General features: G+C 40.9%; 1 protein-coding gene across 2 annotated transcripts in view; it reads right to left on the bottom strand.

Annotated features, from left to right (window-relative positions):
• Window positions 1-22,346, bottom strand: part of LOC149173681 (transcription factor GTE6-like) — a 359,882-nt gene that overhangs the window by 25,924 nt on the left and 311,612 nt on the right. For both annotated transcript variants that reach the window (XM_089424694.1, XM_089424693.1), the window contains exons 5-6: window positions 15,542-15,634; window positions 15,135-15,193 (exon numbers count right to left, since the gene is read on the bottom strand). In XM_089424694.1, the coding sequence (XP_089280820.1) occupies window positions 15,135-15,193; window positions 15,542-15,634 (152 nt within the window). The remainder of the gene's footprint in view (window positions 1-15,134; window positions 15,194-15,541; window positions 15,635-22,346) is intronic.

Raw genomic sequence — 22,346 nt, 5'->3', positions numbered from 1 at the left:
CTCCGTTAGCTTTAAACGCATATATATAAGGTTACGCATATATATAAGGTTTTCTCCTCGGATAATGCATTTGCCTATTTTTATATATATATTCTCCACTCCTTTAACCCTGCATGTATATATTGCTCCGTTGTTTCCTTTAACCCTATATATATATATATATATATATATATATACATATATGGCTCCTCCTATAGCTCCTCTTGCTCCAATGTGGCTCCTCTGGCTTGGCAGTGTCTTTCAAATACCTCCTTGCATATATGAACGCCTCTCTTGCTCTGATGTCCTGTAATATGCTTTGATATGCCTCCTTTGGTAACTCTTCCTGCTTATGGCTTCGCTATCCTGATGGCATTGCTCATGTCTCTTCATGGATCTGCTTTGCTTCCCCTTGGCTTCATATCGTCATCTAGTATCTAGAATATTGCCATATTGACATCAATGACAACCTAGGTCAACATTTATCTTGACAAGCCATCTTACCTTGCAAAATGAAGTGTAAAAGCTTTCAAGTCTTGATTTTTGTAGAATCAGATATGTTCTAGCCACGAAATTTTGTAGAGAGGCTAGAATACATGTATTCTCCAAAACCCAGAAATCGTTTATGGAAATTCCACCTAGAGACGGCTTAATTAAAATAATTAACTTTTTTTTAATGGTTCATAAGTCTAAACTTAGGAAATTTGGTTAATCAAAGGGTATTAATTAAGTCATGGTGAGAATCTTCTAGAAGAAGATATGGATCGATTTCTAGTTAATCTAAGCCGTCAATTATGTTTTAATCTTGGTCGTTGAAGTCTCAACGAGAGATTATAAGAAGAAATTCGATGGAGGTTGGAGAACACACTTGGAGCCACCAAGAATTCGATAATTCTAGGAAATCGAACTCCAGAGTAGCAGTTGTGTGTTGCCAGAGGTGATTTAGTAGTTTCGAAGCAATGAGAGAGGGGCAGGGATAGTAATGCCAGAAAGAAGTTTTTCCAGTCCGATGAGTGCATAACAGAGAGACAACATACTCCACAGAGAGGCTGACGCAGTGCAGAGAGGCAGCGCGGAGCTTCAAAGGGAGATCTGTATTTTGCTGAGGAGAAGACGAGATTCAGTGGCAGGAGCCGAAGTGGGAGCCTGGAGGCCAGGACAATAGAGTTTCCAGAGAAGCAGTTGATCCACAGTGTGAGAGAGATGCTGGTCCGAGCAAGGCTGACAAAGATCTGCGTAGGGTGACGCAAAGGCAGTGCAGAGGCAACAAGGAGTGGCTCATCTTGAGCTAATGTTAGTGTCAGATCACCAAGGGAAGTGAGATTTTTCTCACAAGACTTCTGTCAATCATTTTATCTGTATGGAAAGCTAGAATTGAGCTTCCCTAGATTTGTACTCAGATTTAATACTGCATAATAATAAAACCCTCAGCTGTTGCACCGGTTTTCCCAAGTTGGGTTTTTCAAGGGACAATGGTCCAAAAATAACAGTGTATTATTGTGTGTGTGCATCTATTCTTCTAGTGTTTTTATTTCTTCCGCAGTATTGTATTTGTAAAGGCTGCAGTGTATATGTTTCGATATTTGCTGTAGGAAACTGCAAGTAATTTGTTTGATTAATTTAACAAATAGAAGAAACATTATCAATTGTTGCAGTAGGATTTGGGGTTATCGAATTTTCACATGGTATCGAAGCACAGATAGAATAGAGCTCACTAGCAACAGAGAAGGAGGTTCGAATTTCTGCATAGGCAGCAGTTCGAAACCCTCAAGAGGCAGTGCAGTCCTTGGGCCAAGAGGGTCGAGTTTTTGAGGAAAGATCTATTTCTCCGAGAGAGTCGACAGAGAAATTAGATCTTCTAGATCAGATCTTACCAGTGATAGAGGGAGACGCAACATTTTCTCCTTGCAGAGTGTAATGATCATCTCAAATTATAAGCAAAATAGGAATATTAGCATGCATACAAGGCATGCATATGATAGCTACATATGCATGCATCGCATGCACTGCACTAGTATACATATTAACTTATTATGAAAATTGTCAAGAAAAAGATAAACGAACTAATTATTGAAAGTTCTAAGTGAATACCTAACTCGCATAAATATTAAACATATTGTGTGAGGTACTTAATGTATGTACCACCATCATAATATATATAACTATACGAAATAAAGGGGAAAGACAATGTATTGCACAAAATAAAAGGGAATATAATATATATGGTGCAAAAATAAATTAAATATAATACATATTATAGAAATAGCAAGGAAAATATAATACATAATATACAAATAAATGATAATATTTATATTAAATTTTATATAAACTAAAAGGAGAATATATAACCTACAAACAATAAAAACTTAAAAGAATCCATAATATATACATTATGCAATCAAAAGGGAACATAATATAAAGTCACAAGGAGTTATAACATAAACAACAAATACAACAAGATATAAATGTTTTATTAAAAGGAGTTTGTTGTCAACTATTAGTGTAGATTGCAGATGCCTGCTTAGACTTCAGCGAAAGCTTATCACCTTATCCCTTCGCTGGAGGAACCTCGAATGAGGGGTCACTGTTTGGAGGCAGAACATGATCCTATATAAGATGGGAAAGGCATTTCAAAAGGGGGAGTTCATTTTTGGGAGTTAGAAAGAATAATGTGAAACTAGAGGAGATTTTTGGGAACTATACAGAGAGATGAGAATTTCTAACAGAGTCACCAATATTGAGCTTGATTGTTCTTGGAATTTTGGGCATGGGGGCCATAAGATTTGTCTTCTGGATCTTAGGACCGTATAGGTAAACCCAAGATAGGCTAGGAGGTCAAAAGGGCGGTTTGGTAACTGCAACAACGGGAACAACCTCAGTCAAAAACACCTTCAACTAATTCCAGGTATTCTTTTGCAATTTAAATTTTATATTTCGATTCCTGTCTAGTTAAAATTGAACAATTAGACCTTTACATTGTTTGGTTAAAATTTGCACAGTCAAAGTTCTAGACAGAGTATATCTTCAGCTGAGACGCAGATTTTGCAGCAGTTTGCTAGTGCAAAATAGTGTCAGGAGGTAGGAAGAGCACACGCTGAGGGAATTCTTTCCTCGAGGGACTTCTAGCCAAGAAGTTTGAATTTTCCTAGCAGAGCAGCAGTAGTTGTGTGCAGAGTTTCTCACTCTAGAAGGGAGTGCGAATAGTTGGGCAGCAGCTACGCAGAGGAGAAGAGGAGGAATTCAACATTTTTCAGAGATGGCATCAGCAAGGTTTAGAGATGAAGATCGGTTGGAGGGAACCTCCAACTATGTAATCTGGAAGGCTAGAATTTCCTGCCTTCTAGATGAACATGATCTCAAGACTTACATCGATAGTGTGGTAGTTGTACCCGCAGATGCAGATCCGCTTAAGAAGTACAAGAAGGAGATGGCGAAAGCAAAGAGGCTGATCCTTGATGGGGTTAGAGATCACGTGGTATCTCACATAGATGGCAAAGATATTGCCCGACAGATGTGGGAGGCACTTGCTATGCTGTATGAAAGATCTTCCGAGCAATGAAAGATGTATCTTGAGGAGAAATTGAGATGCACGAGGATGTAGAAAGGGGAGCGCATAAACCCCTTGCTTACTAGGCTTCACGATGTCCGGGACCAGCTGTGTTCAGTAGGGTCAGCGCCCCAGCCTACAAAATTGGTACAATTAGCTCTGAACAACGTTTTTGAAGAATGGCAAGTTTTTGTGAAAAATTCTAACCCGAAATTCTACTACAGTAACTGATTTATTTTACCTACTTATTTCTCACAATAAGTTATTTACGAAATCCCTTCAGTAAACATTAAAATAAATTTTACTAAAGTTATCACATAATTACATAGAGAAAATAACAATGATATACAAACACAAGAACCAATCACATCAACATAGTTGTTTTTGGACAATTGTCCCCGGAAAAACCCAATGTGAGAAAACCGGTGCAACAGATGAGGGTTTATTAATCTTCAGCAACAATCGCTTTACTGTTGATTTGGGGTAGCATCAGATGTGCTCTAGCCATGAAAATTGGTGGAGAGGCTAAAGCACATGAGATCTCCAAGACCTAGAAATGGTTTGGGGAAATTCCACCCGGTTAGAGAGATATTAAAATAATTAATATTTTTAATGGAGTTCCTAAGTTCCTAAGTCTAAACTTAGGAAAATTAAAATATTAATGGGTATTAATATAAACCCAGGTGAGAATGTTCTAAAAGACATGGATCAAGCCAAATCTAATCTTAGCCATTGATTAAAGATTGAATCTCAGCCGTTGAAGACTCAACAAAAAAAGTATAAGAGGAGGCTTGAGGGTCAGTTGGAGATACACCAAGATTGATCAGTCAATTCGATTTTCTGGAGCGGCATTTGTTGAGAAAATTTGAACAAGTGATCGGAGTTGCAACGAGGCAGTGAATGCATAGCAAAGAGGCAGATATAGTGCAGAAGGACCAACGCAAAGGCAGAGATAATGCCGAAGGACCAGAGCAGAGGCAGAGCAGGCTATGCAGAGCCAAAAGGAGCCACACAGAGGGCCAGAGTGACTGCGCAAAGGCTAGCAGGGCCTGTGTGGGTGACGCAGAAGGACAGAGAGCCAGCGCAGAGCAGCAGAAGACTAACGGAAGGGGCTTCAGTGTGATGTAGAGGCCACGAGAGCTGGCTGAGAGCCTCAGAGAAGCGTTGGAGAGATTTTCGTGGAGCAAATTTGCTGAATATCTGCTTCCAAAGAGACGTATTACTGCCAGAAAGATTTCTCTGTTGGGTGAGCCAGTTCGACACCCTAGTTGTACTCAAGAAAGGTGCTCAATAATAAAACCCTCAGAATTGCTGCATTAGTTTTCCCAAGCTGGGTTTTTCCGGGGTTGATTGTCCAAAAATAACGGTGTCCCTTGTGTGTTTGTCAGTTATTTTTAGTTGATGATCTGTAGATGGTTGAGACTGCATATGTCTTTATTTTCAGTATTTATATGGTTAAATAACTTGTTAAGAAATAGACAAGTGGGTGAAATAAACCAAATAACGCAGGAAGAATTTCTAACGTGTTAGACTTAGAAATTTCAACATGGTATCAGAGCATTGTAGATCACAGGAGAAGTGAAGGCACCAGCTAAATCAGAAAATTTGCAGCAGAAACAACTATTCCGAGAGACATAGTTGTTCCTAAGTAGAAGGCAACAGAGAAGGAGTGACACAACGGGCTTGCTTCATCATTTAGAGCCAGGGATAGGGCCAACGCAGAGGCAATGAGAGGTAGAAGAGGCTCATGAAGATCCACATCATCCTACTCAACCAGGTAGGAGTGACACAGTTGGCCAGAGGAAAGATTCCGCCTTGCAGGGATTGCGTAGAGCTAAGAGGCTCCGTTTCTTCAGTTGTTGGGGCCTAGGGAGCTGTGGGCAAATTGTGGATTGGGAAGCTAGTGGGGTGTTGTTGTTGTCGAAGCAGAACAATACCTAACGGGATAGAACCAAGGTAGAGGGAGTCGCTACCTAGGAGGATTTCTAGCCAAGAAATCTAGATCCATGTTGCAGGTGTAAAGAGGATCGGAGAGGAGTGGTTTGACTGTTGGCAGAAGGATTTCCAGGAGGGAAATCGAGACGGAGAGAGAGTCTAGGAGAAAACTTCCAAGAAGGAAGCCGAGACTCAGAGGGAGTTGAGGAGAAGAGCGGAGATGGCAATGAACGGATTGAGGGATCAGGACAAGTTGGATGGGGCCTCCAACTTTGTCACCTAGAAGGTCAGGATCCTGTCTGTTCTGGATAGACATTGCATCAAGGGCTATCCCAGTCGTCCTAACTGATAACGAAAGGTATGAGGATGCAATGGCCAAGGCAAAGTGCATAATCCTTGATGGGGTCAAGGATCATGTAGTTCAACAAATTCCTGATAAGAACACAGCAAAGGAGATGTGGGATACCTTGACGACATTATATCAAGGCACTTCGGTGCAAAGGATGATGCTACTAGAGAATCAACTGCCATCGTATCAGATGCAGAAGGGGGAGCAGATAGATCTATACCTCAGCAGGTTGCAGGAGATTCGAGACCAACTTACTTCCATAAGGGCGACGCCGGATCAAGAATTCATGGTGAGGACTGCCCTGAATGCAGCCTCCGAGGATTGGGAGACATTTGTCCAAAGCATTTTGGGCAGAGCTATTCTTCTAGGATGGGAAGAGATGTGGGCAGCTCTTCACCAAGAAGAGATCAGACGGCTGACCAAGGCGAGAAGTATCAGCAAAGGAGGTCGAATTAAGAAAGAGGAGGAGGAGGATGCGGCTCTGGCATCTACGGGACAACAGGGGAAGAGGAAGAAAAAGGACATCTCCAAGATAAAGTGCTTCCATTGTGGGGAGCTGGGTCATTATGAAACCCAGTGTCCCAGGAAGAAGAATAAGGGAGAGGCTTCTGACTCCAAGGCAACTCCGACTAAGGCAGAGAAAGAAGTCGAGACGGATGACGACTGTGCCATGAGTACTCATGCACCTCTAGAGAAGAAGTGGGGAGACATTGAGCTACAGTCAAGAGGACTACAGAAGATGCGGGGCAGGATCCTTGAGGTACCCAAACTCTTGGATCATATCCGGCTATGGGAGCCCCGAGAGACAGTAGCAGGATGACGGATGTTAGTGGAAGCAAGATGTCGATGGAGCAGCAAAACAGTGCTAGAGTGCAGGGATTTGTAGCAGCGCGGTGAGGGTTGCAACAGCGCGAGAGGCACAGAGGTGGTTGCACTAGTGCAGAAAGGCACAATGGTGGTTACAATAGTGCGAGAGGCACAGAGGTGTTGCAGTAGCGCAGAGGCAGCAAAGGGAGCACAGGATAGCAGCAGAGGTAGCTTCAGCATCAGGGGGCTTCTAGCCTGACAAGGATGTCAGTAGTTGGGTAGATCAGTTACTTACATCTCAGTAACTGAGTTGCAGTGCAACAGTAGCAGTGGTAGTGCTATGGGGAGCACGATGCAACATGATGAGAGAGAGCTGCAGTGCAGATGCAATGTTGGGAGGAAGGACCAGCAGCAACACAGATGCAGAGGGAGCTGCAATACAAATGTAGCAGTGGCAGTGGCAGAGCCATGGGCAGCAGTACAAGAGGCAACAGTGCAGAGGATGTTGGGCAGCAGGCCAAGCATCAACACAGGTACCGGTGCCAAATGATCAGGGTGATGTTCAGTGGTGGAGCATTACTAGAGCACATTCCTCGCTAAGAGGGAGTGTTGATTTGGGGTAGCATCGAATGTGCTCTAGCCATGAAAATTGGTGGAGAGGCTAAAGCACATGAGATCTCCAAGACCCATAAATGGTTTGGGGAAATTCCACCCGGTTAGAGAGATATTAAAATAATTAATATTTTTAATGGAGTTCCTAAGTCTAAACTTAGGAAAATTAAAATATTAATGGTTATTAATATAAAACTGGGTGAGAATGTTCTAAAAGATATGGGTCAAGCCAAATTGAATCTTAGCCGTTGATTAAAGATTTAATCTCGGCCATTAAAGACTCAACAGAAAAAGTATAAGAGGAGGCTTGAGGGTCAGTTGGAGATACACCAAGATTGATCAATCAGTTCGATTTTCTGGAGCGGAGTTTGCTGAGAAAATTCAAACAAGTGATTAGAGTTGCAGCGAGGGGCAGTGAGTGCATAGCAAAGAGGCAGAGATAATGTTGAAGGACCAGCACAGAGGCGGAGGAGGCTACGCAGAGCCAGAAGGAGCCACGCAGAGGGCTAGAGTGACTACGCAGAGGCTAGCAGGGCCTGCATGGGTGACATAGAAGGCCAGAGAGCCAGCGCAGAACAACAAAAGGCTGACGTAAGGGGCTTCAGAGTGATGCAGAGGCTAGGAAGGTTGACGCAGAGCCTCAGAGAAGCATTGGAGAGATTTTCGTGGAGCAGATTTGCTGAATATCTACTTCTGAAGAGAGGTATTACTGCCAAAAAGATTTCTCTGTTGGGTGAGCCAGTTCGACACCCTAGTTGTACTCAAGAAAGCTGCTTAATAATAAAACCCTCAGAACTATTGCACCGGTTTTGCCAAGTTGGGTTTTTACAGGGACGATTGTCCAAAAATAACGGTGTCCCTTGTGTGTTTGTTTGTTATTTTCAGTTGATGATCTGTAGATGGTTGAGACTGCATTTGTGTTTATTTTCAGTATTTATATGGTTAAATAACTTGTTAAGAAATAAACAAGTAGGTGAAATAAACCAGATAATGCAGGAAGAATTTTTGACATGTTAGACTTAGAAATTTCAACATTTACAAGGAATGATTTTACAAAGAAACTGAGAGAAAACACCTGAGGCAAGGTTCATCCTTCTCCTAGAAACTTTCTAACACCTTGGAGACCCTTCTCCCACTTTTGCCTCACTTCTACGTTATTCTGTGTGGTTCTACATCCCTCTGCATCAGCCTGCGTGACGACTGCGTCTTCCTTTGCGCTCTCTCTGATACCCCCGTGTCACCTCCTCCTCAGTCACTGACTACTGTTGATACCCTCTTCTTCCTCCACCATGCGACTCTCCCTCTAAAATCGATCTCCTTCTATTTGAGAATTGATTTTACTTGGGATACTGAGTATCTGCTGATGTGTCTCCAAATGATCCTCAAGTCTTCTCTTATACTTTTCCTGTTGAAGAATCAACGACCGAGATTAAGTCTCTAATCAAAAGTTAAGATTAAAAAGACTTGATCCTCGTCTCTTAGAAGCTTCTCACCATTATCTTTATTAATACCCATTAATATTTTTATTTTCCTAAGTTTAGACTTAGGAACCCATTAAAAATATTAATTATTTTAATAACTCCTCATCCGAGTGGAATTTCTCCAAACGATTTCTGGGTCTTGGAGATCTCATGTATTCTAGCCCCTCTACAAAATGTCGGAGATAGATCACATCCGATGCTACCCAAAATCAACAATTTTCGTCCAAAGTATCCTGGGTAGAGAAAAACTGCTAGATTGGGATCGTATGTGGGATGATCTGCAGCAGCAGGAGATGAGGCGAGATCTGGTGAAGAGCACCATCAATGGTAGCAACAACAGTAGTGGGATGAAGCAAGTAAAGGAAGAGGAAGATGTGGCCCTCACATCTAAGGGGTAGCAGGAGCAACGTAGGAGGAAGGAGGACATTTCCAAGGTCAAGTGCTTCAGGGGTGTTGAACTTGGCCACTACAACACTTAATGTCCTCTCAGAAAGAAGGACAAAGAGGAGAAGCAAGATCAGTAGACTGCATCCGCGAAGATCGACAAGTTGTCCTCCAGATTGGAGGAAGAGTTTGCCATGGTCACCGAGATACCTCCAAGGATGAGGTGGGGCAATTTGGTTTTGTAGCCCCAAAGAGCTGCAAGATGGGCAGGATTTGCGAGGAGGTCCACCTCATGAATCAATACCTTGCTACGGGAGCCCAAGACATGCAATAGTAGGATGGATCAATGGCAGTTGGTATAGTCAGGTGCTAGAGTGACAAATGCAGTAGCTAGTACCAGGTCAGATACTGGGCAGTGCAATGCAGAGTTGGCAGCAGTGTAGATGGCACAAAGCAGAGTCAACAACAGCGATAAGGCTTCAGTGACAACACAGAGTCTAGCAGCAGCCAGGACTCGGGTGACAGATGCATCATACTGACCACAGTTGGTTTAGTAATTTTGGATGCTTTTCCATTGCAGTTGTTGCAATTGCAGCAGCAGATGGAGAAGGGAGTTGCAATGCAAATGTAGTGGTGGCAGTAGTTCAGCGGGGCCAGCAGCAGCATGGATGCAATGTTTATCAGAGTTGCGCAGTAGTTGGTGGGTAGCAACAACCAAACATCAACAATATAATAGGAGGTGGTACAAAGACAGGGTGTTGCTTCAGTGGGTTGCAACGCTAAAACACTCTCCTTGCTAAGAGGGAGTGTTGATTTTGGTAGGCATTGGATGTGTTCTAACCACGAAATTTTGTGGAGAGGCTAGAATACATGTATTCTCCTAAACCTAGAAATTGTTTCTGGAAATTCTACCTAGAGATGACTTAATTAAAATATTAGCTTTTTTTAATGGTTCCTAAGTCTAAACTTAGGAAATCTGGTTAATTAAAGGGTATTAATTAAGTCATGGTGAGAGTGTTCTAGAAGAATACATGGATCGATTTCTAGTTAATCTAAGCCATCGATTATGTTTTATTCTTGGTCGTTGAAGCCTCAACGAGAGATTATCAGAAGAAATTCGATGGGGGTTAGAGAACACACTTGGAGCCACCAGAAATTCGATATTGTTGGGAAATCGAACTTCAGAGTAACAGTTGTGAGTTGTCGGAGGTGATTAAGTAGTTTCGAAGCAGTGAGAGGGGCAAGGATAGTAAGACCAAAAGGAAGTTTTTATAGTCCGGTGAGTGCATAGCAGAGAGACAACATACTCCACAGAGAGGCTGATGCAATGCAGAGAGGCAGTGCAAAGCTTCAGAGGGAGATTCGTATTTTGCTGAAGAGAACTCGAGATTTAGTGGCAGAAGCCGGAGCGGGAGCCTAGAGGCCAAGAAGATCGAGTTTCCAAGGCAGCAGTTGATCAACAGAGTGAGAGAGATGTTGGTCTGAGCAAGGCTGACACACATCTGCGTAGGGTGATGTAGAGGCAGCAAGGAGCAGCTCATCTTGAGCTAAGGTCAGTGTCAGATCACTAGTGGAAGTGAGATTTTTCTCACTAGACTTCTGTCAGTCATTTTCTCTGTATGGAAAGCTAGATTTGAGCTTCCATAGATTTGTACTCAGATTTACTACTGCATAATAATAAAACCCTCAGTTGTTGCACCGATTTTCCCAAGTTGGGTTTTTTCCGAGGACATTGGTCCAAAAATAACAGTGTATTATTGTGTGTGTGCATCTATTCTTCCAGTGTTTTTATTTCTTTCGCAGTATTGTATTTGTGAAGGCTGCAGTGTATATGTTTCGATATTTGTTGTAGGAAACTGCAAGTAATTTGTTTGATTAATTTAACAAATAGAAGAAACATTATCAGTTGCTGCAGTAGGATTTGGGGTCACCGAATTTTCACATTAAGGTCACTCTCCTTTGCCCTAAAACACAAGTGAAGTTGTCCTTGAAGCCTCCTTGACCTAGAAACAAAGTCCATTCTCATATTCTTCTTGACTCCAATCTCCCCAAAGGATTAGACACTAGTCTACCATAAGGTGATCACTTAAAGAATCATTTTTCTTCACCTCTACTTTATTATAGGTCTAGCCACATTAGGGCTCCTCAGGCATCATTTTCTCAACAAACCACCCATAGAAAAACTTTGATTTCTTCACCTCTACTGCGCTGGTGTCTCCCCTAGGCCTCGCAATTTAAGGGAATTCCGACGGTGGGGTTGTGAGATATCCCAAACCCTAGCCTCAAGATTGGTTTTTGCCCTAAGTTTCCCTAGGCTAGTTCCTCATAGGGATCATTTTGCACCTTTACATGAAAATCAATTCTTTGATCCACTTTTCCTCCTTGTTTAAGTCAGGTTCATCATTGGTTGCTAAACTCCCTCCTCTTGACCTACCCTGGGTCCACTTGGTCCCATACCTTATCAAAGTTAATTATTCAAAAACCACTTGGGAAACCAAGTTCCGTAAGGATTTTAGGGATTGGGAAGTTCTTTTACAATTCACACCCCTTAAACCTAGCCCTTAAATCCTCACCCCCTTTTCCTAGAAAACTTTGTACTTTTCTTGAGAAGCAAGCAAGTCCCATTCTTGAGTCTCACTAGGAAAGGGTCATTAAAATGACTTCATATCCATCTTGGATATACCCTTCACAAGTGATTCTCCATATATCGGGTCTCCTCCCATCGGTGAAAGTCTGTAAAGAGTAGGAAGCTTTAGTTGTGGTGACAGTGGGCATAAGCTTCATTGTTTCTCTTGACCTAGCAAGTGCCCCTTTGGGACCCCCTGCTAGTTTGAGCTATAACACTTCATACCAAAATTAATTTGTTGTAGTTGAAGCTACTCCAAAATGCCACAAAACACAAGGGAAAGATGGTTGTAGCTAGGCCAAAATTAAGAATGTCATAGTTGGGACCTCCTTGCTTTGAATCTGCTTTTGAAATCTCCTTTTCTTGCTCTTGAAACCTCCTTTTCTCACAATTGAAATCACCCTAGCTAAAACCACTACTCTCTTCCTCTTTTCTCCTTTCTAAAATCGCCCCTTTCCAAGTGAAACGACTTGCTCAATTCGTATGATGAAGGAATGAGGCTAGAGTCTTTTTATAACTTGCAAGAGACATCAAAAAACATCCACACCTTATTTTAATCACCAATTAAAATAGTTAGAATGAAAAAAGAAAAAAATAAATCACCCTTTTTTCCAAAAACATAGTCGTACGGGCCTGATACGCATTTCAAGCCACACAGGCCACGTTTTATCCTTGTGAAATGTGCTCGTATAGTTTGAAACACGTTTCAGGCCCATACCAAATGCGTTTCAACGTTTTGTTTCCGTTTCTGGGATGAACCACACCCTAGCCCAGCGTTTACTGCAACATTGTATCTATCACAAGTGAGGAATACTAGGACTCCTTCCGTCGGTGAAAATCTGTGAAGAGAAGGAGACTTAGGTTGTGGTGACAGTGGGGCTTTGTCCCAGGGTGTTGTTGTGTCCTCTAGCTTTTGCTTCTCCACAAGGTTTGCTAGTTTGTGCAACAACAAAGACTCAACTCCACACAATGTACAAGGATTCGAATATAGGAATTCTTCTATTAATTTAGGTTTTGTACAAAAGTTACGAAAGGCCTCTCCTGGCCAAATTTACATTGAATTGGCCCTTCTCAGCCTTGTGGCCATATTCGGCCTCCAAATCTTCCTATTCTCCTCTACTACTCTCCCTTTGATGGATCCCTCTCGAATTCCTTTTTGGCTTACAATTAAACAAAAGGATTATAAACTAGAATTAGTGTAGATCCAGAATATACTCAACTAATAAGCCTATCTCTAGATCCTCTAGATCCACATTTCCCTCAAAAGATCTAATGGACTCTAAAATCTCTCTAACTCACTCAACCTCCCCAGATCTCTTCTTAGAAGAAGATCTGATTACACACCAATTACATCAATATTACAATTTTTATAGAATTCCTATAAACATAGAAAATTACAAATAATTAACAATTAGGGAACCAACTCCCTTAGTAAATGAATGACCCCTAGGTCTAGTCAAATGTATTTGACTTGGAGGTTGGATGCTCCTGCATCATACTCCCAAGGTGAAAAAGATTCATGGTCTCTTGACCATGTGCTTCCATAGGCTGATTGAAATCCTCCTAGATCTCAAACTTTATGTTGCAACTGTTTTTCTACCTTTCTGTAATATGCTCCTTCCTTGCCATCCCACTGCACTGTCTGCTGCACATTCTCCTTTCCAAGATCCCATTTCTTGCTTTGTTGCCTGCTTAACATTTTGCTGGTGCAATTACTCTCAGTCCATCGCAACTTATTGCTGACTATGCGTTCAACTCTATGGAAACTCCATCTGGTTGCCGCCTTCATCAATCTCCATGCTCCATCAAGTCCATTGTCAAGCTCTGTCTTCTGCTGGTATACATCAATTCTGTAATTTGTTTGCTGCTAATTTCCATATAAAATTTGTATGGCCACTGTCATTTCCATCTCTCTATACTTCTGCTCATTTTGTATCCAATGTCGCATATCCTTCAACTACAATTTCAGTTTACCTGACTGATCCAACAAATTCATATTTTGGATCTTGCTAAAATGATAGATTTTCCATAAACAATTTATGTATTTATACAAGGTTTCCTCCATAGTTCTACTCCATTCTCCTACTGTCATTTCTTCTTTCTGAAGTTCCATGCTTGCTCCTCTGTAGTCCTGCATGGTCTCTTCCAACATTTCTTGTACTTTATCAACTGAAGTATCTACAAGCCAGCTCATTGTTCCCTGCACATTCTCATCTTCTTGACAATTTCCACTACTTGTGCTCATTGTATCTACATATCTTCCCAATGTTGTTTCCTCCACTGAAATAACAAAATTATGAATCTTTCTATCCTTACATTATTCACTACCTGCAGACATAAAGCACTCAATAGTTTCAAAATCATGAGATTTTGGAGTCCCTTTAGGTGCTTCCAGCACCCTTTCCTCATGCAACACTGGAACCTTCAAGCCATTCATCAGATCTCCATCTGCTTCCTTTATTGTAGCAACTTCTTTCTTAACATCTTCCTTTGTATGCATATGCTCAAAAGACTTATCATCCTTAGACATTTCTTCCCAAAATATGAACTTTGTTTCAGGCATCTCGTCCAAAATAAAAACTTTTCTACCTCAGGTTTCTCTTCCATATCTGCATCTACCCATTGTATATGGTCTCCACCTCGACGCAATGGGTGGTTGGAACACAGGGGGAGATCGTTAATCAGGCCTTTGCCTGCTTCCCGTTGGCTTCTATCTCACAACCTACTCTGAACACTGTTTCTCAAAACAATTAAGGGAAAGGTTCCATTTAAACTAAGCATATAATCTAAAAATTAACCAAGATCTTTGCATCACACTTGGGTCTTAGGAGTTGCATCGCATATAGGTTAGTCAATCATATAAACAGAAGTTGTCCATCCGGCGACTTGGTCACAATTTATAATAAGATAGAACTTTTGACTCCATAAGGCATTGGTCTCAATTCTAAATCTAATCGAATTTTTAATCTTCCTAAATTAAACTAAGTAGTTAGGCCACTCAACTATGTCTCCTGGGCAAGTTGGTTCCCAACTTTATTTCCATCATCTCACTACCATAGGGACTACCCCCCATAACCTGCTGTTGGAGACAGCTAGAATGGAGTGGGCGGGGATCAAAGTGACAACCCCCGCCCTGAGCCGTTGTTGCGGTACCTGTACAATCTGAGCGACAACAGTCCCTTAATCTAGCTTTTTCCTTGTAGGTTAACCCCTTACAAGACTCGTTAGATTTTGAGGCAACAAGGCTATTAATTTATTTTCCCACTAAATCATATGTGAATGCAAAGGAGCCACTTTGGATTTTTTGGTGCCTGTTAGAAGTATTTATATGATAATTATCACTCTCTTGAAATGAAATATTGAAACAAAATAAGAAGAAAATGTTTCAAAAGAGAAATCACACATGAAAATCACCTGGAATTGGAAGTTGCTGCTCCAAGAAAGTCTTCCAGTTGTTGTTCAATATTATTGAGCTGCATCAAAGAATAAACATTTCAAACTATGGATGATATTAATAAAACGGAGGATGCTAACTGTAACTAGTAGGAGAATCATTTGCTTCATTTTCAGAAATTTTGTTTGTCATTGATAGCACTTTAATTCTCAAAGAAAACAATGGGTAATATTAATAAAAAGAGAATGCCAAATGTACTTAGGAGAATCATTTGCTCATTTCTCAGAAATTTGGCTCATCATTGATGGCATCTCATGTAATTATGCAAAGTTGCATTCACCTACAATGGAAGTTAATGGTTTCCCAAAGATTTGTTAGTACAACATAAATGTAAAGATTTCAGTCAAACAAACAGAACATAGCTAACCTTTTTAAAGACATCATCTGAATATTTTTGCAGAGCTTTTTCTGAATCCTGCCCGCCAATATCTATAGAACCCTGCTCCTCTCTTTTTGCTTCCTGCACCACAAGCATGAATTGATATAAACTGAATGAATGAATATCTTATGAATAAATAAAATATACTTCCAGAGTATAAAGTTCAAGACATAATATCTGGCCACATGGGGTTGGATTGATTGCTAACCCGGTGAAATTCAACAACAATAAAGTTAGCAGTAGCACCTCGCAAGGTTATAAGAGGTAAACAAATTAGGCACCACTAGAGTTCAAATAGTATGTACCTTTAATATAAACATTCAAGCGGTATGCCTACGGCTAGAATTAACATCCTGCAACAAATAAAGGCTAACAAATTCATTTCAATATGCTCCTATGCCCTAAAAATTCAAAATTCATCGAATTAATAAAGATCCCTAAACATATGGTGATCCAGCCTGGTGTGGTGTCCCAATTTCACCAACTTCTCCATGCCGAAACCAGCAAGTTGGATGGTCAGATGGATGACATGAATGCAATAAATGATCACACACGCTCAAAACCAGATATATGAGATCTCAAGGGAAAAATCACTTTCCTTAATAATATACAGCAGAGTACCTCTCTCTCTGCAGAGGAGTCCACTTTTAGGTGTCCCATATGTTACAAGATCCAAGGGAGATATCACTATTTATAGCAAAATTCAAGACAGTCCCTCACTGCCTGTTCTCACTATTCAAATTTCAGAACAGAGATGTTGGGTTCTACCATTCTCTATATCTATGATTACTTGCAAATGAAATCACATGGTTCAGAGTTTGAGTTTGGCAAGGATGAAATCTGGTTCGAATTTGAATCAGATTTCATCCTTGGCAAACTCAAACTCAGAGCAGAACTACCTATCCTGTAATATTTAAACAATAACCTTCCAAGCACCATTGCCATCAGGAGGAAAAAGGAATACACACTGCATGGTACAATGGCACAGTTACAAACCAACCAATATCTACACATTACTATTGAGATGGAAAGGAATAATATGAAATGCACACACCAAAGTTAGTAGGTCATCAAGATGTAAAGGGATGCACAAGCTAGAGCTAGCAATCCATCGCAAGGGACAGATTATGGTGATGCATGTGTTTGAGTGGTCACAGGACAAGCTAGATTGTAGGTCAGGTTTCATTTTAGGTATTTATTTTGATTTTTTATTTTAATAACAAGAAGAAACCAGAATAAAAAAGGTTTTCGCCCTTCAAACCATACTGTATGGTTCAATGGTGAAAAGTTTCATTATCTGAACTTCAATGAACTTGAGTTTTTGATCGAAGTTCACCAACAGAACTTAACCCACAAATGATAGAACTTATGGGATTTATCGAGGGACTACTCAACCATGTTGATCATTTCTTTCTTCAAGTCTATCTCATCCATTGGAGGCAATAAATGTTATGCATACACCCCCATCCATGGATAATGATAGTAGGTTTGTGAGATAGTGCAAATCATCCCATTTTGTTGTGAAATGATGGCCTGCCAACAGAAAGCCATAGAGACATACTTGCACCAAGTAGAATCAGCATGAGAATAACTCTCTATCCAAATTCAGCTATCAAGCACCCATCGGTAGATTTTTTTTCTCCTTCACTTCTGATGTTAGGATAGCTTGAACAGGTTGCACCACTCCCCACAAGTCGGCCCTTATCTGATCAAGTCGGCCTACATGAAGCTAATTGGAACCCCAGAAAAGGCTATATATACAGTGCAGATCGATTCATTTGGAGCACTCACTCAACACAAGTTCAATATCTAAGATAAGGAGCAGAAAAAGTGCGAAGTTGTAGAAGAAGGAGAAGAAATGTTGGAAGGTCGAATTTCTGGGTTCTCTCTCTCTCTCACATGTGGATTTATTGGGCTATTTACTAGGTCGAAGTTCCGCTGCTGGGAAGGTCGAAGTTCTAGATTTACTGGGTCAAAGTTTTGCTGTTGCATCTAGGTCGAAATTATAGCAGTACTTCTAGGTCGAAGTGTTGCTTCTACTAGGTCGAAGTATCTGTTGGGTTGAAGATATGTTGCTGCATCAAGGTCGAAGTTTCTATTGGATTGAAGATATGTTGTTGCATCAAGGTCGAAGTTGTTGCTCGAAGGATATCATCTGTAGAAGAAGTGAAGGGCTGACTTGGTGATTGGAGGAAGTCTGTGTCTAGGTCAAGGAGTCTTGGATCATCTCGTGAAACTATTAAAGGAAGAGTTCTTGACTGGGTTTTCCCTAGATAGGGGTTTTGCCTTGATTGTCCACCTACATCTGGTGTCTTTGATCTTCATGTTATTATTACTGGTAATTGCTTGATGAACTAAGATAAAAGAAGAACACAAAAAAGTTAATAAGAACATAAGAATATCACATGTAATTATCAACATAAAGAAAATCTTTTTGCCTTTCTGATTTTCTAATATGGTATCGGAGCTAAGGTGAAGAAGAAGGAAAGAGGCAGCCTGAAGATCTATTGAAAGGAGAACAAGGAGTTGCAAGTTTGAATAAGGGTCATCAAGGAAAAGGATCATATAAGAAGTCAAGCCAATTATCTTCAAGAACAATGTCTAACTCAATGAAGGGAGAAAACAAATTGTTAGTTTTTGTAATATCGGATGTGTTCTAGCCATGAAATTTTGTGGAGAGGCTAGAATACACGAGACCTCCAAAACCCAGAAATCGTTTCTGGAAATTCTACCTAAAAGTGTCTCAATTAGATTATTAACCAATTTTTTAAATATTTCCTAAGTCTAAACTTAGGGAATATCGTTAATTAATCGGTATTATTGAGATAAGGTGAGAATCATCTAGAAACTCACACGGAGCAATCCAGAGATGATCCTAGCCATTGATTAAGTTTTAATCTTGGCTAATGGTGCTCCAACAGAGGATTATAGGAGGAGGTCGATGTGGTGATGGAGAAATCATCCAGTCCAGCTACTCGGTTGCCTAGGCAGTTCGATTTTCTCAGAAGCAGCAGTTCAACAGAGAAGATAGAGCCAAAGAGTGAGTAGCAGGTGGAAGAAGAGGGCAGTGGCATTCCGGGAGGAAGATTTTGAGTTCTCGGAAGAGGCAAAGGAAGGAAGGCCGAAATCTCCAGAGCGCCAACGTAAGCTCCATGTAGAGGGTGATGTAGGGAGCTCAGCACAGAGGCTGCAGAAGCAATTTCGGAGGCAGAAAATAACAATGGGGTGAGAGAAAATTCTCATGATATTTTTGCCAGTATTTTCCGCAGATTAGATAGCCAGCTAGGCATCTAAATTATTGTACTCAGAATTGTTGTTGAATATTAATAATAAAACCCTCATCTGTTGCATTGGTTTTCCCAAGTTGAATTTTCCGAGGACAATTGTCCAAAAATAATTGCGTCAAAATTATTGTGTCTGTGCTAGAATATCTCAGTTTCTAGTATTTTATTTTCCGCAGTATTTATATGGTGAAAATTGCAATTGTGATTTTATTCGTTATTTGTTGTAGCAAATAAACTGCATAATTAATTTTTTGAAGTTAGAAGAATAATTTCCAATAGTTGCAATAAATAAAATTTCACACAGTATCAGAGCTTCATTAATCAGCAGGAGAGCTCAGAAGAGGAAAGAAGGAATTTCGCTGCTCAGTGTGGACAGCAAGTCAAAATTCTCAAGGAGCAGCGCAGTGTCTTTGTCAGAAGGCCAAATTACTTGTGGAAGACCGATTTTTCTAAGAGAGGAGCAGAAAAATACAAATTTTCCTAAACAAGTAATTCTAGAGGCAGACAGAGTAGCTCAGATATTCTTGTTGAACAGATCTCTAGCTGGATGCAGAGGGCTTTTGCAGCAATTCACTAGAGCAGAGCCAAGGTCAGGGTGGAAAAGAGGAATAACACACTAAATTCTTCAAACGAGAGGAGGCGCAGTTTCTTGGCCAAAAGGGTCAATTTCTTGAAGAAAAATTGATTTCTCGAGGAAAAATCAATTTCTCTGAGACAGCGACAGAGAAATTGGATTTCTCTAGTGCGAGGATTACCAGAGGCAAAAGGAGCAGCCAATATTTTCGTTGTAGAGCAGATCTATAGCTGTACGCAGTATTTTGTAGCAGTTGCTAGTGCAAAATAGCGTCACGACGAAGAAAGAGCACATGCTGAGGGAAATTTTCCTCAAGGGACTTCTAGCTTCAAAAGTTCAATTTTCACTTGCAAATCATTAGTTGTTGTAAGCAGATTTACTCACTCCAGCAGGGAGTGTGTAGAGCCTAACAGCAGTTGAGTAGAAGAGAAGAGGAGGATTTCGACTTCTTTTATTGATGTGTTGAAGTTTCTAAGTTTACTTAGTTAGAAACCCTCCATGCACTTTATCTGATTTATTCCTACCTACTTGTTATGTTTCCTTAATAAGTTATTTACAATGTAAATACTGAAAATAAACACTAGTGCATGCTCAACATATTACAGATCAGCAACTAAAGGAAACAGAAACAATCACAGCATATGACACCATTATTTTTTGGACTAAGGTCCCCGGAAAAACCCAATGCGGGAAAACCAGTGCAGCTATCTGAGGGTTTTCTTATTAAGCAATATCAGAGTACAATCTGGGTGCCGAAACTGGCCTACCCAATAAAAAATTTTCTTAGCAGCTATACCTCACAGTTTGAGAGAAATCTCATGGCTGAAACCCCAAAAAATCCTTCCAACAGCGCTTCAGCACAAAACTGCTCCTACAACCCCAGCGTCTGCCCAATCTGGACTATGTCGGCCCCTCTGTCTCACGCTGGCCTTGCGTCAACCTTTCTTGGCCTGCATCAGCCCTAGGAGGCCCTACATCAGCTCTGGGAGCCTCTGCGTCAGCGACGCTGGCCCCTCTGGTGCTCTGCGCAGCACTTGGCTGCCTCTGCGTGGCCCTGCGTGAGCCCTTGCTGGCTCTACGTCACTCTCTTTGGCTGCTGCGTTGATCTCCCGACACAATCTCTACCTTTTATGTTTCTCTATACTCAATGCACCTCAGCTGCTCTCCCGATCACTAATTCTATCTCTCTTAGCAAACCCCGCTCTAGAGAATAGAATGACTGATCACTCTAGTGTATTCTCCAAGTGACCCTCAAGCCTCCTCTTATACCTTTCTTGTTGACATCTCAACGGCCGTGATTAAGTCCTATTGTGGCCACAACCACTTTCGAGTGTTTTTGTTGTTCCTTGCAGGGAACAACACCTTTTTGGAGTGTTTTTGTTGTTCCCTCCAGGGAACAGCTGCTGTTCCCTCAAGGGAACAACACTTTTTTGAGTGTTTTTTGAGTTTTCGCTGTTCCCTCCAGGGAACAACACTTTTAGAGTTTGTTGTGGCCACAACCACCACCCTATTAAAACCTGCTCTAGGGGCAAATTTGAATGGGTCCCTTGAGAAGTTTGATCTTTCGTCTCTCCGAATGATAACCGTAGTTGTCAGATGGAATTATGTCCTCAAAGCTGAACGGTTCAATGGTTTATTAATTATGGTTGCAATCCGTTTTTAATCATCAATCCCCAAAAAATCATCGCGCCCTCCGAAGATTTAGAGCCGGAAGGACTCATATAATCCCCAGTTGCAGAGTCTTTCTCTTTATGAAAGTTTTTATGAAGGTAAGGTTTGTTTTAGGCTTTTCTATCATATCTCTCATAATCATAGCTAATGTTAATTATTTCTGCATGTGAGGACTAAGAGAAGAAAAGCGAGGTCGACGAGCTGATGCATAAGCATCAGGAATGGCTATGGGGAAAAGATGCAAGCGAGACCTAGCCAAAATAGAGGAATTTATGACAAGCAACAAGGAAGGCATACACAGTGGGGAGCTACGCAACAGACTACGGTGATTTCTTGTTGCTTATCCTCCCTCTAGCCCTTCCACTCTTGTAACAGAGCTTTCAATTGCAACTGCTAACTTGCAAAAGGATCTTACATCCTGAAATACCTGTCCAAGAAAAGGAGGTATGGGCTCAGAGATTTGTTTCATATGTACAATGTTCTGTGGATCCTAGAAAAACGCCTTCGTAGCTTGGATCAGTGCAAGTTTGATAAGGCTCGATGGATGGAAACAACTGCACAACACTCTACCTCGCAATCTGTCGAAGAAACATATGAACACATTGAATCAAGTTATTATTACCTCCAAATACACCTTAAATCAAGCCAGATGTCGAAAAATGAGCGCATTGTCTACATTTGCCTTCAGGGAATAAAAAGGAATAGCATTCAGTCAATACGTGTGCAAAGGGATGGCATGCAATCATTCCTCTTTCTACTGACATCTGTTTATTTTTCTTCAGGAAATAGAACGATCCAGTAGCAATGGCTTCAATGTGTTCGTTGTTTCATTAATCGTTACATTTTGTATATTTTAATTTGAATATGGAAAGGAAGAGGGAAGGCCGAAGGTCGGGAGAAACCGACAATCAGTTCTCTTTCTCCATAAGTATCACCTCTGGACAGAGGAAAAAGGAACTTTTTTTTGGCAGAAGAGGGGTCGATTTTATTGTGCTAATAAAGAAGACTATTTCGGTCAAGAAGAAGCCTCTTTTTTTTAGATTCATTTTCCTTTTTTCATGTTTGGAATCAGGGTGTTGTGACTAGCATGAGGATATATATGTTTTGTTTTTGTGCACAATGATAACAGACAGCTTATGACTAGTCTTGGTTATTTGAATATAATTCGTTATCATGGTTAACTCATGAGCGGTCTCCGATTCGAAGCTACATTAAACATCAGTTGCAAGTTTTATTTGTAGAAACAGGAATGTGTATTCTTGTA

This window comes from Pinus tabuliformis, chromosome 4_2 (genome assembly GCF_031772625.1).
Source record: "Pinus tabuliformis cultivar Carrire ecotype Pingquan chromosome 4_2, CPIR1, whole genome shotgun sequence".
Lineage (NCBI taxonomy): Eukaryota > Viridiplantae > Streptophyta > Pinopsida > Pinales > Pinaceae > Pinus > Pinus tabuliformis.
The sequence above is the reverse complement of the archived record's forward strand: the minus strand, read 5'-3'. Positions and strand labels throughout refer to the sequence as shown.